General features: G+C 42.5%; 2 protein-coding genes and 1 long non-coding RNA gene across 4 annotated transcripts in view; all 3 read left to right on the forward strand.

The window, feature by feature from the left end:
* The window catches only part of ak8 (adenylate kinase 8), a 17,875-nt gene extending 8,138 nt beyond the window's left edge, over positions 1 to 9,737 (forward strand). Inside the window, exons 7-15 of the mRNA XM_051393708.1 lie at positions 460 to 541; positions 627 to 698; positions 953 to 1,153; positions 3,634 to 3,756; positions 3,862 to 3,951; positions 4,022 to 4,163; positions 4,533 to 4,613; positions 9,163 to 9,292; positions 9,503 to 9,737. Of these exons, the coding sequence (XP_051249668.1) occupies positions 460 to 541; positions 627 to 698; positions 953 to 1,153; positions 3,634 to 3,756; positions 3,862 to 3,951; positions 4,022 to 4,163; positions 4,533 to 4,613; positions 9,163 to 9,292; positions 9,503 to 9,592 (1,011 nt within the window). The 3' untranslated portion in view covers positions 9,593 to 9,737. The remainder of the gene's footprint in view (positions 1 to 459; positions 542 to 626; positions 699 to 952; positions 1,154 to 3,633; positions 3,757 to 3,861; positions 3,952 to 4,021; positions 4,164 to 4,532; positions 4,614 to 9,162; positions 9,293 to 9,502) is intronic.
* A 540-nt stretch (positions 9,738 to 10,277) lies between these two features.
* On the forward strand, positions 10,278 to 12,993 carry LOC127359712 (uncharacterized). Of its 2 annotated transcripts, none has more exons than XR_007882804.1 (2): positions 10,278 to 11,322; positions 11,354 to 12,993. It is a non-coding gene; the product is annotated as an uncharacterized LOC127359712 (long non-coding RNA). The 2 variants fall into 2 exon arrangements; XR_007882805.1 differs by having other exon boundaries at positions 11,380 to 12,993.
* Positions 12,994 to 13,852: 859 nt separating this feature from the next.
* ddx31 (DEAD (Asp-Glu-Ala-Asp) box polypeptide 31) overlaps positions 13,853 to 22,500 on the forward strand; it is a 13,707-nt gene continuing 5,059 nt past the window's right edge. The window contains exons 1-18 of the mRNA XM_051393709.1: positions 13,853 to 13,929; positions 14,612 to 14,727; positions 15,295 to 15,420; positions 15,497 to 15,594; positions 15,681 to 15,756; positions 16,364 to 16,407; positions 19,010 to 19,080; positions 19,387 to 19,496; positions 19,983 to 20,024; positions 20,392 to 20,456; positions 20,825 to 20,944; positions 21,068 to 21,174; positions 21,258 to 21,484; positions 21,650 to 21,796; positions 21,879 to 21,938; positions 22,023 to 22,073; positions 22,179 to 22,318; positions 22,411 to 22,495. Of these exons, the coding sequence (XP_051249669.1) occupies positions 14,620 to 14,727; positions 15,295 to 15,420; positions 15,497 to 15,594; positions 15,681 to 15,756; positions 16,364 to 16,407; positions 19,010 to 19,080; positions 19,387 to 19,496; positions 19,983 to 20,024; positions 20,392 to 20,456; positions 20,825 to 20,944; positions 21,068 to 21,174; positions 21,258 to 21,484; positions 21,650 to 21,796; positions 21,879 to 21,938; positions 22,023 to 22,073; positions 22,179 to 22,318; positions 22,411 to 22,495 (1,677 nt within the window). The 5' untranslated portion in view covers positions 13,853 to 13,929; positions 14,612 to 14,619. The remainder of the gene's footprint in view (positions 13,930 to 14,611; positions 14,728 to 15,294; positions 15,421 to 15,496; positions 15,595 to 15,680; positions 15,757 to 16,363; positions 16,408 to 19,009; positions 19,081 to 19,386; positions 19,497 to 19,982; positions 20,025 to 20,391; positions 20,457 to 20,824; positions 20,945 to 21,067; positions 21,175 to 21,257; positions 21,485 to 21,649; positions 21,797 to 21,878; positions 21,939 to 22,022; positions 22,074 to 22,178; positions 22,319 to 22,410; positions 22,496 to 22,500) is intronic.

The raw sequence follows: 22,500 nt of genomic DNA on the forward strand, positions 1-22,500 counted from the left end.
ACGGCGCCATGGCGTGTCATATGAGCTGTTATTTCTCCATAAAATATGATCCAGTTTCACCAAAATCAGTGACGTAGTCGGTGGTGTGACTTCCTGCTGTAACCAAACAGCTGGAACCAAAACTTACAGAGTGTAGGAACCAGTGTACAGAGACACTGTTCACCCTGTTACTTACTACTCAGTGTAACATCAATTACAGAACATTATGTGGCCCCTCCCACAACCTGCAACAACAGGAAGAATATAATGATACAGACAATGATAAGTGGAACAAGAGGCAGGGTTGTGAATCATAAAGAAATAAATGACTGAATAAAATAGAATTTGCTGACCGTGCGTTGACAGTCGTGAGCAGTTACAGTTGTTGAGAAGGAAGCCTCTGCAGGGCACTGAAGAATGAAATATATGGACGCTGTTATTTTAAGGTAGAAAAGTTACGTAATGTTTCTTTAAATACAGGGCTGGGTGCTGGAGGGAATCCCTGAGACCCGTCTGCAGGCTCTGAGTCTCCAGCAGGCCGGAGTCCTTCCTGAACATGTTGGTGAGAACAAAATGTCTGCTCAGAGTTTGTACATATTTCTATATAAACACATATGCACCCTGATAGCACTGCGGTGTGTGTGCAGTGATGTTGGAGGCTCCTGATGATGTGCTGCTGCAGAGGACTCAGGGGAAACAGTGCGACCCACTGACAGGAGGTGAGTCCAGTTCACTATAAGCTCCATATTCTGACTTCAGAAGACCAAATACAACATCAGGATGGAGAGATCCTCCACCCTAAAATGTATTTAAGCTGTAAACTGAGTTATGTGACTTTACTGTGATCAAACACATCAGTGCTGCAGTTAATATTCACATTATTAAAATGTCTCCTTCGGCCTCTACTGTTGTAAATCAGCTGAACCTTGTGAGTCCAGTGCTGACACAAAGCTTTCACACTTCCTGTCTGTAGACGTGTACCATGAGACCTTCATCTGGCCGGAGGACGACGCTGTCGCTCAGCGTCTGGTGAAGGACCAGAGCCTGTCAGAGACGCAGCGATTGGCTGAGCTGCAGCATTACCGCTGTGAGGTCACAGGTCTGAAGTCAGCCTATCAACACGTCCTGAAGGTTGTTAACGGCGACCAACCGCACGCTGACGTCTACCAGCAAGGTACTGACTCACACCACAGACTCATTGGCCATATATGGAAATATACATTATACTGACAATACTGCTGTCAGCCTTTATTTATTTAATCATATTTAAATTCAAAACTGTACAATGAACCCAAACAGTGAACTCAGTAACTGTGAGGTCTTGTTTCATAAAACCAGAGATTTGGATGAATTTTGATTTTATTTCCTGTTTAGGGAACTTTTTATATGATTCTCTGTGTTGTTTTTTATCTTACAGACCTAATATTCTTCTTTTCTGACAGATTCAGTGTTTTATTCTCCCTGATGCTCGGCCATTGTTCTATTAGACAATTTACTTTGCTTTTCTTCACAGAAGTGAACCAGATGCTACTGTGTATATATATATTTTTTTTAAACTTATTTTTTATTTAAATTTTCTTTCAACAATTACAGTGTCAGGTTTTACACACTCCACAAAGCAATTATTCACATATCAGTGTCCTTATTGTCCAGTGGTGATGATGGTCTTGCTGTGATCCATAATCTGTCAATTTTTCCCATTTGTCCTGAAATTGTGACTCTTGTAATCGTAGTTTATGTGTAAATTTTCCATTACAAATATTTCTTCCACAGTGCTCACCCACTGCTCCACGGTCAGGGGTTCTGCTTTATATCTTAACCTTGTTATTGCTTTTTTACTTGCTGATAGCAGAACTTTAACAAGATACTCATCCCCTTTTTGTATTATATCTTGTGTCAAATTTCCCAAATAAACTATCTTACAAGACTTGGGTATCTCGTATCCTATTATTTTTCTTAAACCCCGCCATATTTTATCCCAACATCCTGTTATCTTTTGACAAGATATACATATATATATATATATGCATATGGGCTACATCCATGTGTCCACATAGTCTCCAGCATGGTTGCTGGTTACATACAGTTTCCTTCCTAATGTTTGGAGTTATAAAAAATATGACCATAGTTATGACCATATTTTTTATCAATTGAAGTCTCTCCAAATCCTGGAGCTAGTGGCCGTGCACTGCGTTTTACAAATATTAAACCATTCCTCCTCAGTTATGTGCTCCTTCAACTCTTTTTCCCATTTTTCTGTTATATAAAGGGAGGAAGTCTTCTTGCATGCCAACAAACCTCTGTATAGGGTTTGGACTACTTTACATTTTTTTCCTTCATAGGCTTTCAAAAACACATCAATTACTTCATTGTCAGTGTCAGTTTTTATCTCCTTCTCATAATAATCCCTTATTTGTCGGTATCGATATTGTTCATGTTCATCTAGTCCAGATTTATCCCCTAACTTTTCAAAACTCTGCAGCTTCCCCTGCTCGACCATGGTACGTATCGCTGTAATGCCTTTTTTCATCCATTGCTTAAACCCTTTATCAATCATACGAGGTACAAACTTCGATTCAGATGCAAACCAACTCAAGATCTTCGTCTCTTTCTCCAATTTATGTCTTTCAACAACCTTGTTCCATATTTCCACTGTAGTTTTGGTTATTGAATCCAATTGGTTACCTAACTTGCGCAATAGTCCTTTGTGTGCTATTAAGTTTCGTATTTCAATCTCTTTTTGCCCTAATTCTATACTTTTCCATCTTGCAACATACTCATCCTTGCACCAATATATCAGAGGTCTTATTTGTGCAGCATAAAAATATTCCCTAAGGGTTGGTAAGTCCTTAGGGAATATTGGGAGCTGCAGAGTTTTATATCCGATCCTGGGTTTCTTTCCTCCCCATATAAACCTCGATATCCACCTATCCCATTCAATGAATTGTTTTTGTGGGATCATCACTGGCAGTGATTGGAACAGATATAAAAGCCTTGGTAAAATATTTATCCTAATTATCTCTATCCTTGAGCTGAAATCAAAACTAATTATTGACCATCCCTCCAAGTCCCTCCTAATTTCTCGATTTATTTTTGTGTAACTGTGTATATTTTTTAAGTTTTCTAGCACACCTTAAAATCAAGATGGCCTTGTGACCCCCTCATGAAGCTTTACTGACCCCTAGTGGTTGGGAACCAGTGGCCTATGCTACCACTTATACTTAGAATACTGTAGTTTATATTTTAGCATCATATCTATTCAGATAGTTGCCTTCAATTATCTGATCGGTCTGAAATGGAAACTGATGATGAACTACAGCTCGTAGTGTTCACAGGCACTGAGTCATAACTATACTGTTAGCATATTCTATTTTATTTATTTTTGTACAGTGAGAAGACACGTTGTCCATCTTTATATACAGTCTATGCTACCACCTATGATCAGAATACTGTAGTTTGATCTTCTGGCGTCCCTCAGGGCTCAGATTCAGATCTTCAAGTTTTTTCTTGTTTGTGGTCAGATTTTCTCCTCCAATATGCAGACGACTCATTTACATTTACACCTTCAGTAATAATAAAAAGTTGTGAGGATTTATTCTGTTGAAATGTCTCTAATTTAGTCAATCCAAGGCTTAGAGTTTTCTTTTGTCTCAGTGCTGGCTTTCGTCCGGACTCGCTGTCGCTACAAAACCCCCAGAATCCTCCTGTTGGGTCCACCGGGGGCGGGGAAGAGTCATCAGGCCAGACTGCTGTCAGAGAAATACAAGATAGTGGACGGTAAATGCAAACCCTGATTCTAAAGGTTAAACCGTTATTTCCTCATATCTTGAGTTAATAGATAATGTCTGTCTGTCTGTCTGTGTCTGTCTGTCTGTCTCTCAGTGTGTTGTGGTCAGCTGTTGAGGTCTGTAGCAGGTGATGGTTCAGCTCTGGGAAAAGAGGTCCAACCCTACCTGGATGATGGGAGGCCAGGTAACCACTGTTACTGATATTGCAGCTTATTACTGATTATTTATTATTGATCATGAACCTGTGGATACAGTTCCAGACTCCCTGGTGCTGCAGGTTCTGGAGGAACGTCTGAGCCGACTGGACTGCAGCTGCAGAGGCTGGATCCTCCATGGCTTCCCCTGCGATGTGCAACAAGCCAGGAGCCTGCAGGGGTCCCAGCACAAGCCCAACAAGTACTGCACACTACTACTGCTACTACTGCTACTGCTATTATTATTACTATTACTACTATTATTATTACTACTACTGCTATTAATACTACGTCTACTACTATTATTATTATTACTACTGCTACTGATACTAAATCTTACTGTCAGTTGTAGCACGCAGGGAGCCAGTGAGGTGGAAATGTGTGTGAGTGCAGATGAATATTTGATGCTGCAGTATAAATATGGACTCTAATGGTTCTGTTGCTCACATTAACAGCTTTAAACATAAATAGTCTTTAAATATTCAGGATGCTCTCAGTTAAACAGGCTATTAATGATGCTGTTCACTGACAAGGTGACGACCTCTGTGTGACCTCTGCTCTCTCCTCTCAGGGTCTTCCTCCTGGAGTTGACTGATGATGTTTGTCTGGAGAGAATCACTCTGAGAGCTACAGATCCAGTCACTGGGGAGAGGTCGGTAACAAACCCTCCGTTAGTTAGTATCATGGATCACGTTAGCTGGGGAAGCTAACGTTAGCCACTTACATAAATGTCAAACCATCTGGATGAAGCTAACTGACAGTATTAACGAGTAATTCCTCTGTTTTAGCAAGCAAGCTAACGCTATCCAGCTAACAGCACAATCAGACAATATGTTCCACTAGCTTAGCATTAATGTTAGCTTTGACTTTGGACTCTGTGTTGTGGACTCTGTGTTGGACTCTGTGTTGGACTCTGTGTTGTGGACTCTGTGTTGTGGACTCTGTGTTGGACTCTGTGTTGGACTCTGTGTTGTGGACTCTGTGTTGGACTCTGTGTTGGACTCTGTGTTGTGTACTCTGTGTTGGACTCTGTGTTGGACTCTGTGTTGTGGACTCTGTGTTGTGGACTCTGTGTTGGACTCTGTGTTGTGTACTCTGTGTTGTGGACTCTGTGTTGGACTCTGTGTTGGACTCTGTGTTGTGGACTCTGTGTTGTGGACTCTGTGTTGTGGACTCTGTGTTGGACTCTGTGTTGTGGACTCTGTGGTGGACTCTGTGTTGTGGACTCTGTGTTGGACTCTGTGTTGTGGACTCTGTGTTGTGGACTCTGTGTTGGACTCTGTGTTGGACTCTGTGTTGTGGACTCTGTGTTGTGGACTCTGTGTTGTGGACTCTGTGTTGGACTCTGTGTTGTGGACTCTGTGGTGGACTCTGTGTTGTGGACTCTGTGGTGGACTCTGTGTTGGACTCTGTGTTGGACTCTGTGTTGTGGACTCTGTGTTGTGGACTCTGTGTTGGACTCTGTGTTGTGGACTCTGTGTTGTGGACTCTGTGTTGGACTCTGTGTTGTGGACTCTGTGTTGTGGACTCTGTGTTGGACTCTGTGTTGTGGACTCTGTGTTGGACTCTGTGTTGTGGACTCTGTGTTGGACTCTGTGTTGGACTCTGTGTTGTGGACTCTGTGTTGTGGACTCTGTGTTGGACTCTGTGTTGTGGACTCTGTGTTGGACTCTGTGTTGCCCACTGTTGGCACTCGGGAGCATAAAGGTCACAACCTTTGACCCTCATCCTACATAGAGACACATGAGATCAGTCCACAGACAGCAGAGGAACAAAGCTACACTACAACCTGGGGCCCGTTGCACAAAAGTTGGATAAGGGATTAAGCCGGGATATCTTGGTTATCCTGGCTCAATTTATCCGCAATCCGGTTGCACAAAAGCGGGATAGGGGGCAGTAGGACATGTTATGGTATAAGTTACCATGGAGATTTATTCTGTGGAGCTAGCCTGCTCCAGACCAGAGGGGTATTGCATAAAACCAGGATAAGGGATTAAGCCGGGATATGTTGGTTATCCTGGATGAATTTAGCCTCAAGTCGGTTGCATGAAAGCAGGTTAAACTTATCCCGGCCAAGTTACTATGGTGATTTATTCTCTGCAGTTAGCCTGCTCCAGACCAGGCTAACAGCCAGGCTGACAGCCAGGCTAACAGCCAGGCTGACAGCCAGGCTAACAGCCAGGCTGACAGCCAGGCTAACAGCCAGGCTGACAGCCAGGCTAACAGCCAGGCTGACAGCCAGGCTAACAGCCAGGCTGACAGCCAGGCTAACAGCCAGGCTGACAGCCAGGCTGACAGCCAGGCTGACAGCCAGGCTGCAGCCAGGCTAACAGCCAGGCTGACAGCCAGGCTAACAGCCAGGCTGACAGCCAGGCTAACAGCCAGGCTGACAGCCAGGCTAACAGCCAGGCTGACAGCCAGGCTAACAGCCAGGCTGACAGCCAGGCTAACAGCCAGGCTAACAGCCAGGCTAACAGCCAGGCTAACAGCCAGGCTAACAGCCAGGCTAACAGCCAGGCTAACAGCCAGGCTAACAGCCAGGCTAAGATTAATCCTAGTGATTCACCTGTATTTCCACCGTCAATCCTGTGAGGAATTAATGTGTTTTACTGCATGTCCATGGTCTTTCTAAGTATGTTGCATCATTTTAATTATTCTGCATTAAAATATTACATATATATTGTCATTTCTTATTTCATTTAAATCTGTTGGCTGTTTGTAATTGCAACAGTCTTTTTATATTGATTCAAGTGGTAGTATTATTACTCAGGACAAGTGTTATATTGCTATGCTAATGAAGACTGCTTGTCAAACTGCATAAATATGTGTTATTGCAGTAATTGAGATTACAAAACACAGCTGATGAAGTTGCAAAGGTGTTTTCAATGAAATCTGTGACAAGGGCAATATAGTATATATATTATGGCATACCGTTTAAGAGATTAATCTTTGAATATATAAAATTAATCTTTGAATATATGGAATGAAACTTGACTGGTCATCAAGGCACTGCTGCCATCTTGTAGAAGTGAGAATGAGTCAGTCAGGAACGTTGTGGCAGCAATACTGAGCAATGAGGACATTATTAACTCATTGGTAAGTGCTTGTACGGGCCAAAATCCTTCTCGATAGTACCCGTGCCCAATACCGTTCTCCTGACGAAGAAGTTCTTTTTAATGGTGGCAGGCCGACTACAACAGGCCTCAGGCTAAATCCTGAAAGTTTTCCAGTTTAAGAAAGTATTGTAATATTTCAACTGATGCCATTTTGTAAAACCAGCTAATTCAGAAGGCTATCACTTTGATGAAAAGGATACAACTAGGTTTTCAATTTCATTCAGTATTATCACATTTTTATCAGTATATCCAAGATTCATTCCATATGTCCAAAGATTCATTTCCTAAACGGCATGCCATAATATATATATATATATATATATATATATATATATTATTCACAGCTGTTCCCTCTTCATAATGGCTTGCCCTTTCTTGGAGGATGTACTGGATGAGGAAGCCCTAATCCTCAGATGTGCATTTAGTCATGAAAGAGTCTTCTGGGACAGGTCAGACCCATTGGCCGTTGGAGAGGACTATCTCATTGAGAGATACAGATTCTCAGGTGATGGACTAAGATATTTATGTAGGCTAATCTATTCACCTCATTTGTTCACTGTTATCTACTTTATAGTCACTTTCCAGCCTGCAAAATGTTCTTGTATTTAACTTTAACTTTTCTAATGTAACTTGCTTCCAGGTCCTTTTATGGCCAGACAAGTTTGTTCTTTATGAAGGATAGAAAGATAAAATAGATAAAAATAGATTAAATGACACACATTGTGGATAATTGTTTGCACTTAATCATACTCTACATTTAAGTAACATGAACCTCTACTTTCCACATTTAAAGCAAAGTGTACAACAGTTGATTAGTGGACTTACAGTAACTCCTTTAGTCCTTTAATTGGAGCCTAATGATGACAGTTCCAGTGGAGCACTGTTTATTCATTGTACAGTTTTGGACTACTTAAGCATTAAGCCGGTCCGCTATTGTCTGCCAGGCTTTCTCTCTTTCTTTAATTATGGCATTGGTATTGCCTTTGTTTCTTCTATCTTCCACCTCTTCATAGAACTCCATCAGGAGCTGTTGTTCAGCGACTCTTATCCATGTTCCCATCGGTGATTCTGTGAGCGATCGCGAGGTCTATTTCAGTATGCCGTGAACCCGCACTTATCCCGACTATCTACACCTGGCTTAACATAGCCGCACCTTTTCATCCTGGCTCGGCAAACGTGCAACCGATTAAACCAGGATGCACCGAGCAGGCTAAGTCAAACTGCGCTTGTTCAATTATCCTGGATTTCTTTATTCTACTTTTGTGCAACGGGCCCCTGTTCACTCACTGCTCACACACACTGACTCACACACACACACACTGACTCACACACACTGACTCACACACACTCACACACACACACACACACACACACACACACTGACTCACACACACTGACACACACTGACTCACACACACTCACTCACACTGACTCACACACACTGACTCACACACACTGACTCACACACACACACTGACTCACACACACTGACACACACACTGACTCACACACACTGACTCACACACACTGACTCACACACACACACACTGACTCACACACACTGACACACACTGACTCACACTGACTCACACACACTGACTCACACACACTGACACACACTGACTCACACACACTGACTCACACTGACTCACACACACTGACTCACACTGACTCACACACACACACACACTGACACACACTGACTCACACACACACTGACTCACACACACACACACACACACTGACTCACACACACTGACTCACACACACACACTGACTCACACACACTGACACACACTGACTCACACACACTGACACACACTGACTCACACACACTGACTCACACACACACTGACTCACACACACTGACTCACACACACTGACTCACACACTGACTCACACACACACACACACACACACACTGACTCACACACACTGACTCACACACACTGACTCACACACACACACACACTGACTCACACAAGTAATTGTAATGGATTAGAAAGAACAGTTTCAATACAAACATCATGCAGCACAGAACACATGACTCACCTGAACAGGTAACAGCATCTGTATTTCCTGCAGGTTCCACGCCGTGACTCGACCGGCTCCGAGCGCCGAGGTCCAAAACAGACTGAGGACCAGACCCGAGGACAACACACACACTGTAACACACACACTGAGTCGGTACAGGATGCACACTGCAGCCCTGCAGGTACTCACACACACACACACACACACACACACACACACACACACACACACACACACACACACACACACACACACACATCCGCTGCTGAAAGTAGTCCCAGACAAATACAGATTCTCCTCCTGAGTAACATCCTCTACACTCTGTGTGTGTGTGTGTGTGTGTGTGTGTGTGTGTGTGTGTGTGTGTGTGTGTGTGTGTGTGTGTGTGCAGTCTGTGTATCCAGGTGCAGTTCATATTGATGCTGATCAGGATCCTCACTCTGTGTTTGAGGCTCTGGAGAGCAGACTGACAGCTGAGTAATAGAAGGACCCACCTGGACCCACTTGGACCCACCTGGACCCACCTGGACCCACCTGGACCCACCTGGACCCAGGTTGGAGAGACAGGAAGTGGACTAACTGCTAAACTCATTGTATTAAATGTTCTTAGTTTGTTTTAAAAGTAATTCAATGTTTCTGTTTTTTCTTCATCAATTTTATTTGTTCTTAATCAATAACATTGATGATCAGGAGGAGACGGCTCATACAGTGACAGAAGTGTATTAACCTGTATTATATGTGACTGCTGCTGTTAGCTAACGCTAGCTAACGCTACTTGTTGATCACAGTTTATGAAGGTGTCTGAACACACCTGTTATTAGTGCTGAGCATCATTAACCTGACATCCCATAATCCCCAGCTCCACCCACCTGTGTGGCTGAGCGTCCCCTGGGCAACACGTCTCCACCTGAGAGTGTGTGTTTGTTTTCATCACCTGGTCGGTTCACAGTTCAGACCTCTGTGTGTGTGTGTGTGTGTGTGTGTGTGTGTGTGTGTGTGTGTGTGTGTGTGTGTGTTACAGTGTATGTGTGTGTGTGTGTGTGTGTGTGTGTGTGTGTGTGTTACAGTGTATGTGTGTGTGTGTGTGTTACAGTGTGTGTGTGTGTGTGTGTGTTACCGTGTATGTGTGTGTGTGTGTGTGCGTGTGTGTGTTAGTGTGTTGTGTGTGTGTGTGTGTGTGTGTGTGTGTAACAGTGTGTGTGTGTGTGTGTGTGTGTGTGTGTTACAGTGTGTGTGTGTGTGTGTGTGTGTGTGTGTGTGTGTGTGTGTGTGTGTGTTACAGTGTGTGTGTGTGTTACAGTGTGTGTGTGTGTGTGTGTGTGTGTGTGTGTGTGTGTGTGTGTGTGTATGTGTGTTGTGTGTGTGTGTGTGTGTGTGTGTGTGTGTGTGTTACAGTGTATGTGTGTGTGTGTGTGTGTGTGTGTGTGTGTGTGTGTGTGTTGTGTGTGTGTGTGTGTGTGTGTGTGTGTGTGTGTGTGTGTGTGTGTGTGTGTGTGTGTAACAGTGTGTGTGTGTGTGTGTGTTACAGTGTATGTGTGTGTGTGTGTGTGTGTGTGTGTGTGTGTGTGTGTGTGTGTGTGTGTGTGTGTTACAGTGTGTGTGTGTGTGTGTGTGTGTGTGTGAATGTCGCCTCAGGCAGATTTTCTTTACAACTGTTTTTTTTTCAGAGTTCAGATTTTTTAGATGTCAGTTCATCACATTTATTATTATTTTTGTATTATTTTATTTTTCACTCCTGTGCACTACCGAGGTGCCCTTGTGCAAGTTACTAACCCCAACTGCTCACTGCTCCATCACTCCACCTTTACATGTCTATAAGAATTTACCCAGTATATACGTATATTCTTCTTCTTTGACTTTAGACTCTGTTGAGGACTAGGGTTGAGGACTGGGGTTGAGGGGTTAGGGTTGAGGACTAGGGTTGAGGACTGGGGTTGAGGGGTTAGGGTTGAGGACTAGGGTTGAGGACTGGGGTTGAGGGGTTAGGGTTGAGGACTAGGGTTGAGGACTAGGGTTGAGGACTAGGGTTGAGGGGTTAGGGTTGAGGACTAGGGTTGAGGACTAGGGTTGAGGACTAGGGTTGAGGGGTTAGGGTTGAGGACTAGGGTTGAGGACTAGGGTTGAGGGGTTAGGGTTGAGGACTAGGGTTGAGGACTAGGGTTGAGGACTAGGGTTGAGGGGTTAGGGTTGAGGACTAGGGTTGAGGACTAGGTTAGGTTGAGGGGTTAGGGTTGAGGACTAGGGTTGAGGACTAGGTTTGAGGACTAGGGTTGAGGACTAGGGTTGAGGGGTTAGGGTTTGTGTCATATGGAGTACTCTGTCAGTGATATTTGTACTTTTACTTCAGTAATCTGAATACTTCGTCTATCATTGAGCGTTAGTACTGAAAACTACCAAAATAAAAGCTGTAATAAGGATTATCCTTTAACTCCGAGTCTGAAGCCGAGGATGCGTCAGGAGACAGACAGACAGGCAGTGAGACAGACAGCAGTATGTTGAGTATTTGTATGAATATTATTATTAATGAGAGTAGTGTGAGTGACAGCAGCAGCAGCTCCTCTGATCTAAAAGCAGTTCTTATCTCAGTTTACTTCAAACCTTCATGTTAAAATATCTCCGTTTACTTCAGAACTTCCTCCTGCGGCCGCTGTGATTGAAAGCTCGTTTTTCAGCTCTCAGCTCAATCACACCGACTCTGTGCCGACGTTTCAAAGTGCTGATTTTGGTAAATGACTATAATTAATCCTCCTGAGCGCCGGTTCGAGTCCCAGCGGTGCCGGACTCGCCGTGTGATTGACAGCTCTATTTTTAAGCCTTCCTGTCGACAACAGGAAGCGGAGCGGGAAGGAAATGGGACGTGACGGCTGCTGATGTGATGATGGACGGTTTGTCCCCGTCTCCTGCGGAGACTGAAACCCTCTGTTTGTCCTGCCAGGAGCCTCTGAGCAAGGCACCGAACCACAACAGGAGCCTGAGAGGGACTTCTAGAAACAGACTTACTCTCTAAAAAGTACTTCAGGAATTCCTTTTAGTACTTAGATAAACATCTAATTAATTAATTTAGATAAAGTGTTTAAGTTACAAACATTTCGATGAGTTGTGTTGACATAAATAAACTAGTTGAAACTATTTAATTTACACAGTAATAAGTTATTTTAATTTAAATAATTGTTGAAATGGATCATTTTGAACATTTTAAATGACACAGACTCAATTTAAGTTAAACAGATTCCTGATGAAGCAGCTTTTATTTCTCATTTTAAGTGACACTAACTTCAGTTATAGAAACATTATTACTTACATAAGTAATATTTACTGGGTATTTTCTTTTCACAGTACAAACACAAATTACTAAAAACTACTTCATCAACATTGTCAGAAATATACAAAAATACTAACTTTATTTTGTTTTACTTAAAGTTCATGTTTCCTAATCAACCAAAAAAAATAGTTTTTATGTTACCAATTATTAATTAAGTGGTAATTAAAAATACCTTTATTGTAGAGAGTTATTCCCTGAACTCAGTAAAGTGTAGTTAGTTGAACATCATTTCATTTGTTGTCATGACTCAAAACAATTGATGGAAACTGTTTTTTTAATTTTGGTGGTGAACCAAACCATTTGTTTTTAGAGTTTGGATCAGTTCTGGTTTCAGACTGATCGCCATGTTTCTACAGTATTTTACAGTAAATCCATTTTAAACCACATTAATTAACACGAGCTGCTGTTAAAGGTTTTCAGACTTTACTTTCACTGTACATTGAATTAAAGTAAATTGTGTTCAAACAACAATAATCTATAAATTGTACAAATAAATGTCATTATTTTGTGTTTGGTTCAGTTTGAAATGTTACTGTGAATTAAACACAGATTCACCGTTAGTTGCTGATTTTTTACAGTGTATATTTGAGTAGTTTATACACACACACACACACACACACACACACACACACACTGAATGTGGGAGGAAGAAAGATCTGTTTTATTTCTGTTTTCATGTTTCTGTTTATTTGTTATATTTTAGTCCTTTTTTCTTTTTTTCTGAGGAAATTATTCCTCCTGTTTCCTCCGATGTGTTTCACTGAAAACACAAAGAAAGAAGAAAAGAGAAAAGGTTTTGTTGCTGCGTCTGATTCTTTAGTCGAAGGTGGAATATTTTCAATGTTTTCATTTTGAGGTAATCAGTAAGTATTCAGATTACATTTGGATTACATGACTAATTACAAACATTGGTATAAATAATCTGATCCCATTAAAGAACTGGACATTTATTAATGAATGAAATAAACCAACAGCACATAATGAAGACATAATAATGTTCAATAATCAGATCTTTTTATTTCTGTCAGTAAAAATGTGACGTAAATATTTAAAGCTTAAATCCAAACTGAACAAACAGAATCCGTCCTTTATTCTCACTGACCCTAAATTATACTTATACTGACTAATCTATGAGCTTTATTTAACATATTAATAATAATAATATACTTTATTATAGAGTTTACAAAGTGCTTTAACAAACTAAGCAGATAGCTGTGATACCCAAAATATGACTAAATATAAAAAGAATGAATTTAAAAACAGGAATAATAATAATAAGAACAGAAGTCATAAAATAAAATAAAATATTGTTTCCCTTTTTATTGATTTGTTTAATAAAACAATGATAAATAAACTGATTACATTTCTACAATAAAATAATATTTACTGTGAATGAGATAAGAAATGAAGCTACTGCGCATGTACACTAAATCAGCTGTGAAGAAGGCGTGGCCTCAGTGACGTAGCAGGAAGCGTTCTCCACGCGGTGCTTCACGGTGAGTCCGTGCACTTTTTATTTTTAGGATATTTTCTGATTTTATTCTGATTTTATTCAAAGTTTACAGTCTGTTAGCATGAGCTGCTGCGCTAACTGAGCCACACACACACACACACACACACACACACACACATATACACACGTGTGTGTGTGTATGTGTGTGTGTGTGTGTGTGTGTGTGTGTGTGTGTGTGTGTGTGTTGTTGTTGGGGGCACTACTTTTTACTCGTTTGTGCTTCGTCACTGAGTTTAAAGTCAGAGCTAACGTTGCTAACATGCTGGCCGTTATCCTGCTGTAGGACACACCGGACTCCGTTCAGAAATGTGTCAATTTAACGTTTCCTTACCTGTGAGAGAGACAAACACAGGTAGAACAACGGGATGAAAGCCTGAACACAGCTGCTGGGGTCACTCTTTAACTCGGCTCTACTGAAATGAATCAAACTGATTAGCTCTTTCTGTTATTGATATGTAATTGCTATCTGATTCTGATTCTGTTATTGTGTATTAGAGAGTAAATCACTGATATAGAGAATAGAGTCCGTTCACACAGGCTCATTCTAACTGTGAGTCACCTGATGTAACACCTGCAGCACTACTTCCTGTGTAATGCTGACAGGTGAGTCTGAAACCCACTGGCTCTAATAACTCTGTCTGTCTGTCTGTCTGTCTGTGGGTCAGGTGTGTTGATGATGTCATCAGCAGAGGACCAGCTGTGTTTGAACATCAGCAGCAGTTTCTCCTCCTCTTCATCGGCTCGGAGGAAGCCAGTGAGTGCTCAGCAGAGATGGGCCAGAGTGAGTGCGGTTCAGTTACTTCAGTTCAAACCGACTGGAACCGGACTGGAACCCGACTGAAACCCGACTGGAACCCGACTGGAACCGGACTGGAACCCGACTGAAACCCGACTGGAACCCGACTGAAACCCGACTGGAACCCGACTGAAACCGGACTGAAACCGGACTGGAACCCGACTGAAACCCGACTGGAACCCGACTGAAACCGGACTGAAACCGGACTGGAACCCGACTGAAACCCGACTGGAACCCGACTGAAACCGGACTGAAACCGGACTGGAACCGGACTGGAACCGGACTGAAACCGGACTGGAACCGGACTGAAACCCGACTGGAACCCGACTGGAACCCGACTTGAACCCGACTGAAACCGGACTGGAACCCGACTTGAACCCGACTGGAACCGGACTGGAACCCGACTGAAACCCGACTGGAACCGGACTGGAACCCGACTGGAACCGGACTGGAACCCGACTTGAACCCGACTGGAACCCGACTGAAACCGGACTGGAACCCGTGAGAGTTTGGACTTTTGGTGTTGATTGATTTGTTCTGTTGGACCTGCAGAAGAAGCAGAGAGCAGAGGAGAGGAAGCTCGGCTCCATAGAGGAGGAGAGGAAGAGGAGCTTCAAACAGAGGAGAGTGCAGCCCAGTGAGGAGGAGGAGGAGGAGGAGGAGGAGGAGGAGGCTCAGGTAAACACTGCTTTCACCTGTCGCACCAATCGATGTATTGATATCATTATTGTAATAATCAATATGTCTCTCCCAGTCGGCAGACAGGAGGACACCACAGAGGAAGAAGGATGGAGGCGCCATCAAGACTTCCTCTCTGTTCAAACACAACCCGGAGATCCCAGAGATCCACAGGTACGCCTCCTCTGATTGGCTGAGCACTTCCTTCATCTACATTCTGATTGGCTCATAACCAGCTGACATCACTGTTCCTCCCCCAGAGCCGCCGTCTCTCAGGTGAAGGAGCAGATCTTCACCACGGACTCCTTCTCAGACCTGGACCTGCACCCTCACCTGGTAACACCTGATCAATACTGTGTGTGTGTGTGTGTGTGTGTGTGTGTGTGTGTGTGTGTGTGTGTGTGTGTGTGTGTGTGTGTGTGTGTGTTACTGTGTGTGTGTGTGTGTGTGTGTGTTACTGTGTGTGTGTGTGTGTGTGTGTGTGTGTTACTGTGTGTGTGTGTGTGTGTGTGTGTGTGTGTGTGTGTGTGTGTGTGTGTGTGTGTGTGTGTGTGTGTGTGTGTGTGTGTGTGTGTGTTACTGTGTGTGTGTGTGTGTGTGTGTTACTGTGTGTGTGTGTGTGTGTGTGTGTGTGTGTGTGTGTGTTACTGTGTGTGTGTGTGTGTGTGTGTGTGTGTGTGTGTGTGTGTTACTGTGTGTGTGTGTGTGTGTGTGTGTGTGTGTGTGTGTGTGTGTTACTGTGTGTGTGTGTGTGTGTGTGTGTTACTGTGTGTGTGTGTGTGTGTGTGTGTGTGTGTTACTGTGTGTGTGTGTGTGTGTGTGTGTGTGTGTGTGTACGATGGTTCTGATCCAGTTGGAGTAATAAAGTTAATCATTGTGTTCCTGTCGGGCCTTCAGCAGGCTGAGTGTTCTGTGTTCTGATTGGCTGGTTTCTGTCCACCAGGTGGCGACACTGAACAAAGTCCTGAATGTTTCCACAGTGACCAGGTGAGTTTACACACTGACTGTAACCATCAGAGTCATTACACACAGACTGCTAGTTAATGTTAGTTAATGTTAGTTAATGCTAGTTAATGCTAGTTAATGCTAGTTCATGTTAGTTAATGTTAGTTAATGCTAGTTAATGTTAGTTCATGTTAGTTAATGCTAGTTAATGCTAGTTAATGCTAGTTAATGCTAGTCCATGCTAGTTCATGTTAGTTAATGCTAGTTCATGTTAGTTAATGCTAGTTAATGCTAGTTAATGCTAGTCCATGCTAGTTCATGTTAGTTAATGCTAGTTAATGTTAGTTAATGCTAGTTAATGCTAGTCCATGCTAGTTCATGTTAGTTAATGCTAGTTCATGTTAGTTAATGCTAGTTAATGCTAGTTAATGCTAGTTCATGTTAGTTCATGTTAGTTCATGTTAGTTAATGCTAGTTAATGCTAGTTAATGCTAGTTAATGTTAGTTCATGTTAGTTCATGTTAGTTAATGCTAGTTAATGCTAGTTAATGTTAGTTCATGTTAGTTAATGCTAGTTAATGCTAGTTAATGCTAGTTAATGCTAGTCCATGCTAGTTCATGCTAGTTAATGCTAGTTAATGTTAGTTCATGTTAGTTCATGTTAGTTAATGCTAGTTAATGCTAGTTAATGCTAGTTAATGTTAGTTAATGCTAGTTAATGCTAGTTAATGTTAGTTAATGCTAGTTCATGTTAGTTAATACTAGTTAATGCTAGTTCATGTTAGTTAATGTTAGTTCATGTTAGTTAATGCTAGTTCATGTTAGTTAATGCTAGTTAATGCTAGTTAATGCTAGTCCATGCTAGTTCATGTTAGTTAATGTTAGTTAATGCTAGGTAATGCTAGTTAATGCTAGTTAATGCTAGTCCATGCTAGTTCATGTTAGTTAATGCTAGTTAATGCTAGTTAATGCTAGTTAATGCTAGTTCATGTTAGTTCATGTTAGTTCATGTTAGTTAATGCTAGTTAATGCTAGTTAATGCTAGTTAATGTTAGTTCATGCTAGTTCATGTTAGTTAATGCTAGTTAATGCTAGTCCATGCTAGTTCATGTTAGTTAATGCTAGTTAATGCTAGTTCATGTTAGTTAATGCTAGTTAATGTTAGTTAATGCTAGTCCATGCTAGTTCATGCTAGTTAATGCTAGTTAATGTTAGTTAATGCTAGTCCATGCTAGTTCATGCTAGTTAATGCTAGTTAATGTTAGTTCATGTTAGTTCATGTTAGTTAATGCTAGTTAATGCTAGTTAATGCTAGTTAATGTTAGTTAATGCTAGTTAATGCTAGTTAATGTTAGTTAATGCTAGTTCATGTTAGTTAATGCTAGTTAATGCTAGTTCATGTTAGTTCATGTTAGTTCATGTTAGTTAATGCTAGTTCATGTTAGTTAATGCTAGTTAATGCTAGTTAATGCTAGTCCATGCTAGTTCATGCTAGTTAATGCTAGTTAATGTTAGTTAATGCTAGTTAATGCTAGTCCATGCTAGTTCATGTTAGTTAATGCTAGTTCATGTTAGTTAATGCTAGTTAATGCTAGTTCATGTTAGTTCATGTTAGTTCATGTTAGTTAATGCTAGTTAATGCTAGTTAATGTTAGTTCATGTTAGTTCATGTTAGTTCATGTTAGTTAATGCTAGTTAATGCTAGTCCATGCTAGTTCATGTTAGTTAATGCTAGTTAATGTTAGTTAATGCTAGTCCATGCTAGTTCATGTTAGTTAATGCTAGTTAATGTTAGTTAATGCTAGTTATTGCTAGTCATGCTAGTTCTTGTTAGTTAATGCTAGTTCATGTTAGTTAATGCTAGTCCATGCTAGTTCATGCTAGTTAATGCTAGTTAATGTTAGTTCATGTTAGTTAATGCTAGTTAATGCTAGTTCATGTTAGTTCATGTTAGTTCATGTTAGTTAATGCTAGTTAATGCTAGTTAATGTTAGTTCATGTTAGTTCATGTTAGTTAATGCTAGTTAATGCTAGTCCATGCTAGTTCATGTTAGTTAATGCTAGTTAATGCTAGTTCATGTTAGTTAATGCTAGTTAATGTTAGTTAATGCTAGTCCATGCTAGTTCATGTTAGTTAATGCTAGTTAATGTTAGTTAATGCTAGTTATTGCTAGTCATGCTAGTTCTTGTTAGTTAATGCTAGTTAATGCTAGTTCATGTTAGTTAATGTTAGTTAATGCTAGGTAATGCTAGTTAATGCTAGTTAATGTTAGTTAATGCTAGTTAATGCTAGTTAATGTTAGTTCATGCTAGTTCATGCTAGTTCATGCTAGTTAATGTTAGTTCATGCTAGTTAATGCTAGTTAATGTTAGTTAATGCTAGTCCATGCTAGTTCATGCTAGTTAATGCTAGTTAATGTTAGTTCATGTTAGTTCATGTTAGTTAATGCTAGGTAATGCTAGTTAATGCTAGTTAATGTTAGTTAATGCTAGTTAATGCTAGTTAATGTTAGTTCATGCTAGTTCATGCTAGTTAATGCTAGTTAATGTTAGTTAATGCTAGTTCATGTTAGTTAATGTTAGTTAATGTTAGTTAATGTTAGTTAATGCTAGTTAATGCTGACTTTAATGTGTGTGTGTTCAGTGTTCAGAAACAGACGATTCCAGTACTTCTGTCGGGACGAGACGCTGTGGTTCGCTCTCAGACGGGATCAGGTAAGAACCAATCCACAGCTGATGGTGATCTCTGTCTCTGATGGTGGACTCTGTCTCTGATGTGGTCTCTGTCTCTGATGGTGGACTGTGTCTCTGATGGTGGACTGTGTCTCTGATGGTGGACTGTGTCTCTGATGGTGGTCTCTGTCTCTGATGGTGGACTCTGTCTCTGATGGTGGTCTCTGTCTCTGATGGTGGACTCTGTCTCTGATGGTGGACTGTGTCTCTGATGGTGGACTCTGTCTCTGATGTGGTCTCTGTCTCTGATGTGGTCTCTGTCTCTGATGGTGGTCTCTGTCTCTGTAGGTAAGACCCTGTCTTACGCCATCCCTGTGGTCCAGAGTCTTCAGGCGGTTCAGCAGAAGGTCAGCAGGTCTGATGGTCCTCTGGCTGTCGTCATCGTCCCCACCAGAGAGGTTCAGTATCAATAAATACCTGTGTTTATATCGTAGAACTGTTCCATTATTGATTAGTTCTGATCAGTTGTTCAGTCCATAAAAAGGTCCAAAGAGATTTATTCAGTGTGTTTTTAGAAAATGATTAAACTTCCAGGAGGAGAAACAGGCCGAACCCATACAGATTATTTATTCTAATTATATTATTCATTTATTCTAATTATATTTTTTATTTTAGCACAACAGACCTAAAGTCCGGGTTAGAGCCCAAAACTGCTGCAGTAGGTCGGTTTCTGGTCGGTCTCGGACAGAATAAGACTTAATGCAGGAAACTGTAATTAATGAGTGAATTTATTATTTATTGTTTTTTTAAATCAAAATAAGTTTAAATGTTTTTATTGGAGATTGTAAAGAGTTTGACCTGTTTACCTACTCTCCTTCTGTCTGTCTGCCTGCCTGTCTGTCTCTCTGTCTGTCTGTCTCTCTGTCTGTCTGTCTGTCTGTCAGCTGGCCCAGCAGACGTTTCAGACCTTCCAGAAGCTCCTGAAGGTAACACAAATTTAATATCAAACTCAGTCCATCATATTTATCTATTATTTTATTATCTCAGGTAACTGAAAACTATATTTATTGACTCCTAATAACTCATCCAACGATTTTATCTTTTATATTATATTATATATTATATTATTATATTATAAAGTACAAAGTAGAGATATTATCTGATACTCACTGAGTTTGTTTGTATATTCAGTGATTATCATCATAAAGTGTGACTGTAGTTTCTAACAGATAAACGTTATAACATGTTGTTGAGTTAAAACAGAAGAGGACCAAGAGTCGAGCCTTGAGGAACTTGACTTTTATTGTGAAACAGCTGCAGGAAGTGACTCAGGTGTTTTCTCTCTCTCTGCAGCCGTTTACCTGGATCGTCCCAGGTGTGCTGATGGGAGGAGAGAAGAGGAAAGCAGAGAAGGCCAGGTATTAATCCCTGCTCCTCCTCCTCCTCCAGTCCTCCTCCTCCTCCTCAGTCCTCTTCCTCCTCCTCCTCCAGTCCTCCTCCTCTTCTTCCTCCAGTCCTCCTCCTCCAGTCCTCCTCCAGTCCTCCTCATCCAGTCCTTCAGTCCTCCTCCTCTTCCTCCAGTCCTCCTCCTCCTCCTCCTCCAGTCCTCCTCCTCATCCAGTCCTGTTCTTCCTCCAGTCCTCCTCCAGTCCTCCTCCTCCTCCTCCAGTCCTCCTCTTCCAGTCCTCCTCTTCCAGTCCTCCTCCTCCTCCTGCTCCTCCAGTCCTCCTCTTCCAGTCCTCCTCCTCCTCCTGCTCCTCCTGCTGACTGCTCCCTCTCTCCTCAGGCTTCGTAAAGGCATTAACATCCTGGTATCGACTCCGGGCCGTCTGGTGGATCACATCAGGAACACTCTGAGTATCGCCTTCAGTGGCGTCCGCTGGCTGATTCTGGACGAGGCCGACCGGTAACGCCAACGTCTTCACGGCTGAGTTCAGTGTTTTCTCTCAGTTTGGTGTAAATGTAGAAATAATGTGTGTGTGTGTGTGTGTGTGTGTGTGTGTGTGTGTGTGTGTGTGTGTGTGTTCAGGACGTTGGACCTGGGCTTCGAGAAGGATCTGACCGTCATATTAAACAGTCTGAACTCGACGGGTCCGAGCAGACAGAACGTGTTGCTGTCGGCGACGCTCACTCACGGTAAACTCTCTCGCCGTCCGTCAGTGTCTCATCTCAAACTCTGTTCAACCAGTAACACCAGTGAACGTCCCGCTGGGTTTCAGGTGTGACCCGGTTAGCAGATGTTTGTCTCAACGACCCAGTCAGCATCCACGTGTCTGGCCCCGCCTCCTCTGACCTCACCAGCAGCTCCGCTGTGACCTCTGACCCCGGCGCAGCCAGCCAGTTGGAGAGCTTCACTGTGCCAGAGGCTCTGAAGCAGTTTGTGGTGGTGGTTCCCAGTAAGATCAGACTGGTTTGTCTGGCTGCTTTCATACTGGACAAATGCAAGGTAAAGAATAAATCTCTGTTCTGTAGCGCCCCCATCAGGACAAACTGTATGCTATCTCCACGAATGCTATTTATTAGCTAGATAGGTAACTAGTGTTTTGCAGCAATCTGATTGGTTGACAGCAGATTGTCATGAACTGACGTTGTTGTTGTTGTTGTTGTTCAGTTTTCTCAGAACAACAAACTCATCGTCTTCGTCTCGAGCTGCGAGGCCGTCGAGTTCCTCCACACTCTGTTCACCGCCGTCCTCGCGGGGCCCTCGGCCAATCCTCAGCTCAGCTTCCTGCGTCTCCATGGCAACATGAAGCAGGAGGTAAGATGGCCGCCGGCCGACTGAAGTCAATCCAACGTTTATCTGCTCGTCAGTGTTTGAGTGCGTTTGTTTCCTCCACCAGGAGCGCTCGGAGGTCTTCCAGCAGTTTTCAGTGTCTCCGTCTGGAGTGCTGCTCTGTACGGTCAGTACCTGTTAGCTTCAGCTAGCTGCTAACGCTACATAATGTGTGTTATAGTAACAACTGTATTTACCGTGTGTGTTTCAGGATGTCGCAGCCAGAGGACTCGACCTTCCTCAGGTCACCTGGATCGTTCAGGTACTTCCAGCAGATGTTTCATTATGGCCTTAGGTTTGTTCTGGCTTGTGATTGGACACTGAACAGCCAATCAGAGTGAAGGATTCTGTGTTTGTGTGTTTCCAGTACACTCCTCCGACGGCGGCGACAGAGTACGTTCACCGCGTCGGTCGCACGGCTCGTATCGGAGGAAGAGGAAGCAGCCTCATCTTCCTCACCCCGGCTGAGACCGGCTTCATCAACGAGCTGGCCAATCACAACATCAGGTCTGTTGACTGACAGCCAATCACAGCCAATCTCTGTTCCTGCAGGTCCACCTGGTTCTGACTGTGGGGGGGCGGGTCTTGTTGTGTTTCAGCCTGTCAGACATGAAGCTGCAGGACATCCTGTCCAGTCTGATGCAGGACGACACCTACAGGGGGCGGGGCAAGTACCACAGCAAGGTACG

Source organism: Dicentrarchus labrax, unplaced genomic scaffold, assembly GCF_905237075.1.
Source record: "Dicentrarchus labrax unplaced genomic scaffold, dlabrax2021, whole genome shotgun sequence".
In the NCBI taxonomy this organism is placed as follows: domain Eukaryota; kingdom Metazoa; phylum Chordata; class Actinopteri; family Moronidae; genus Dicentrarchus; species Dicentrarchus labrax.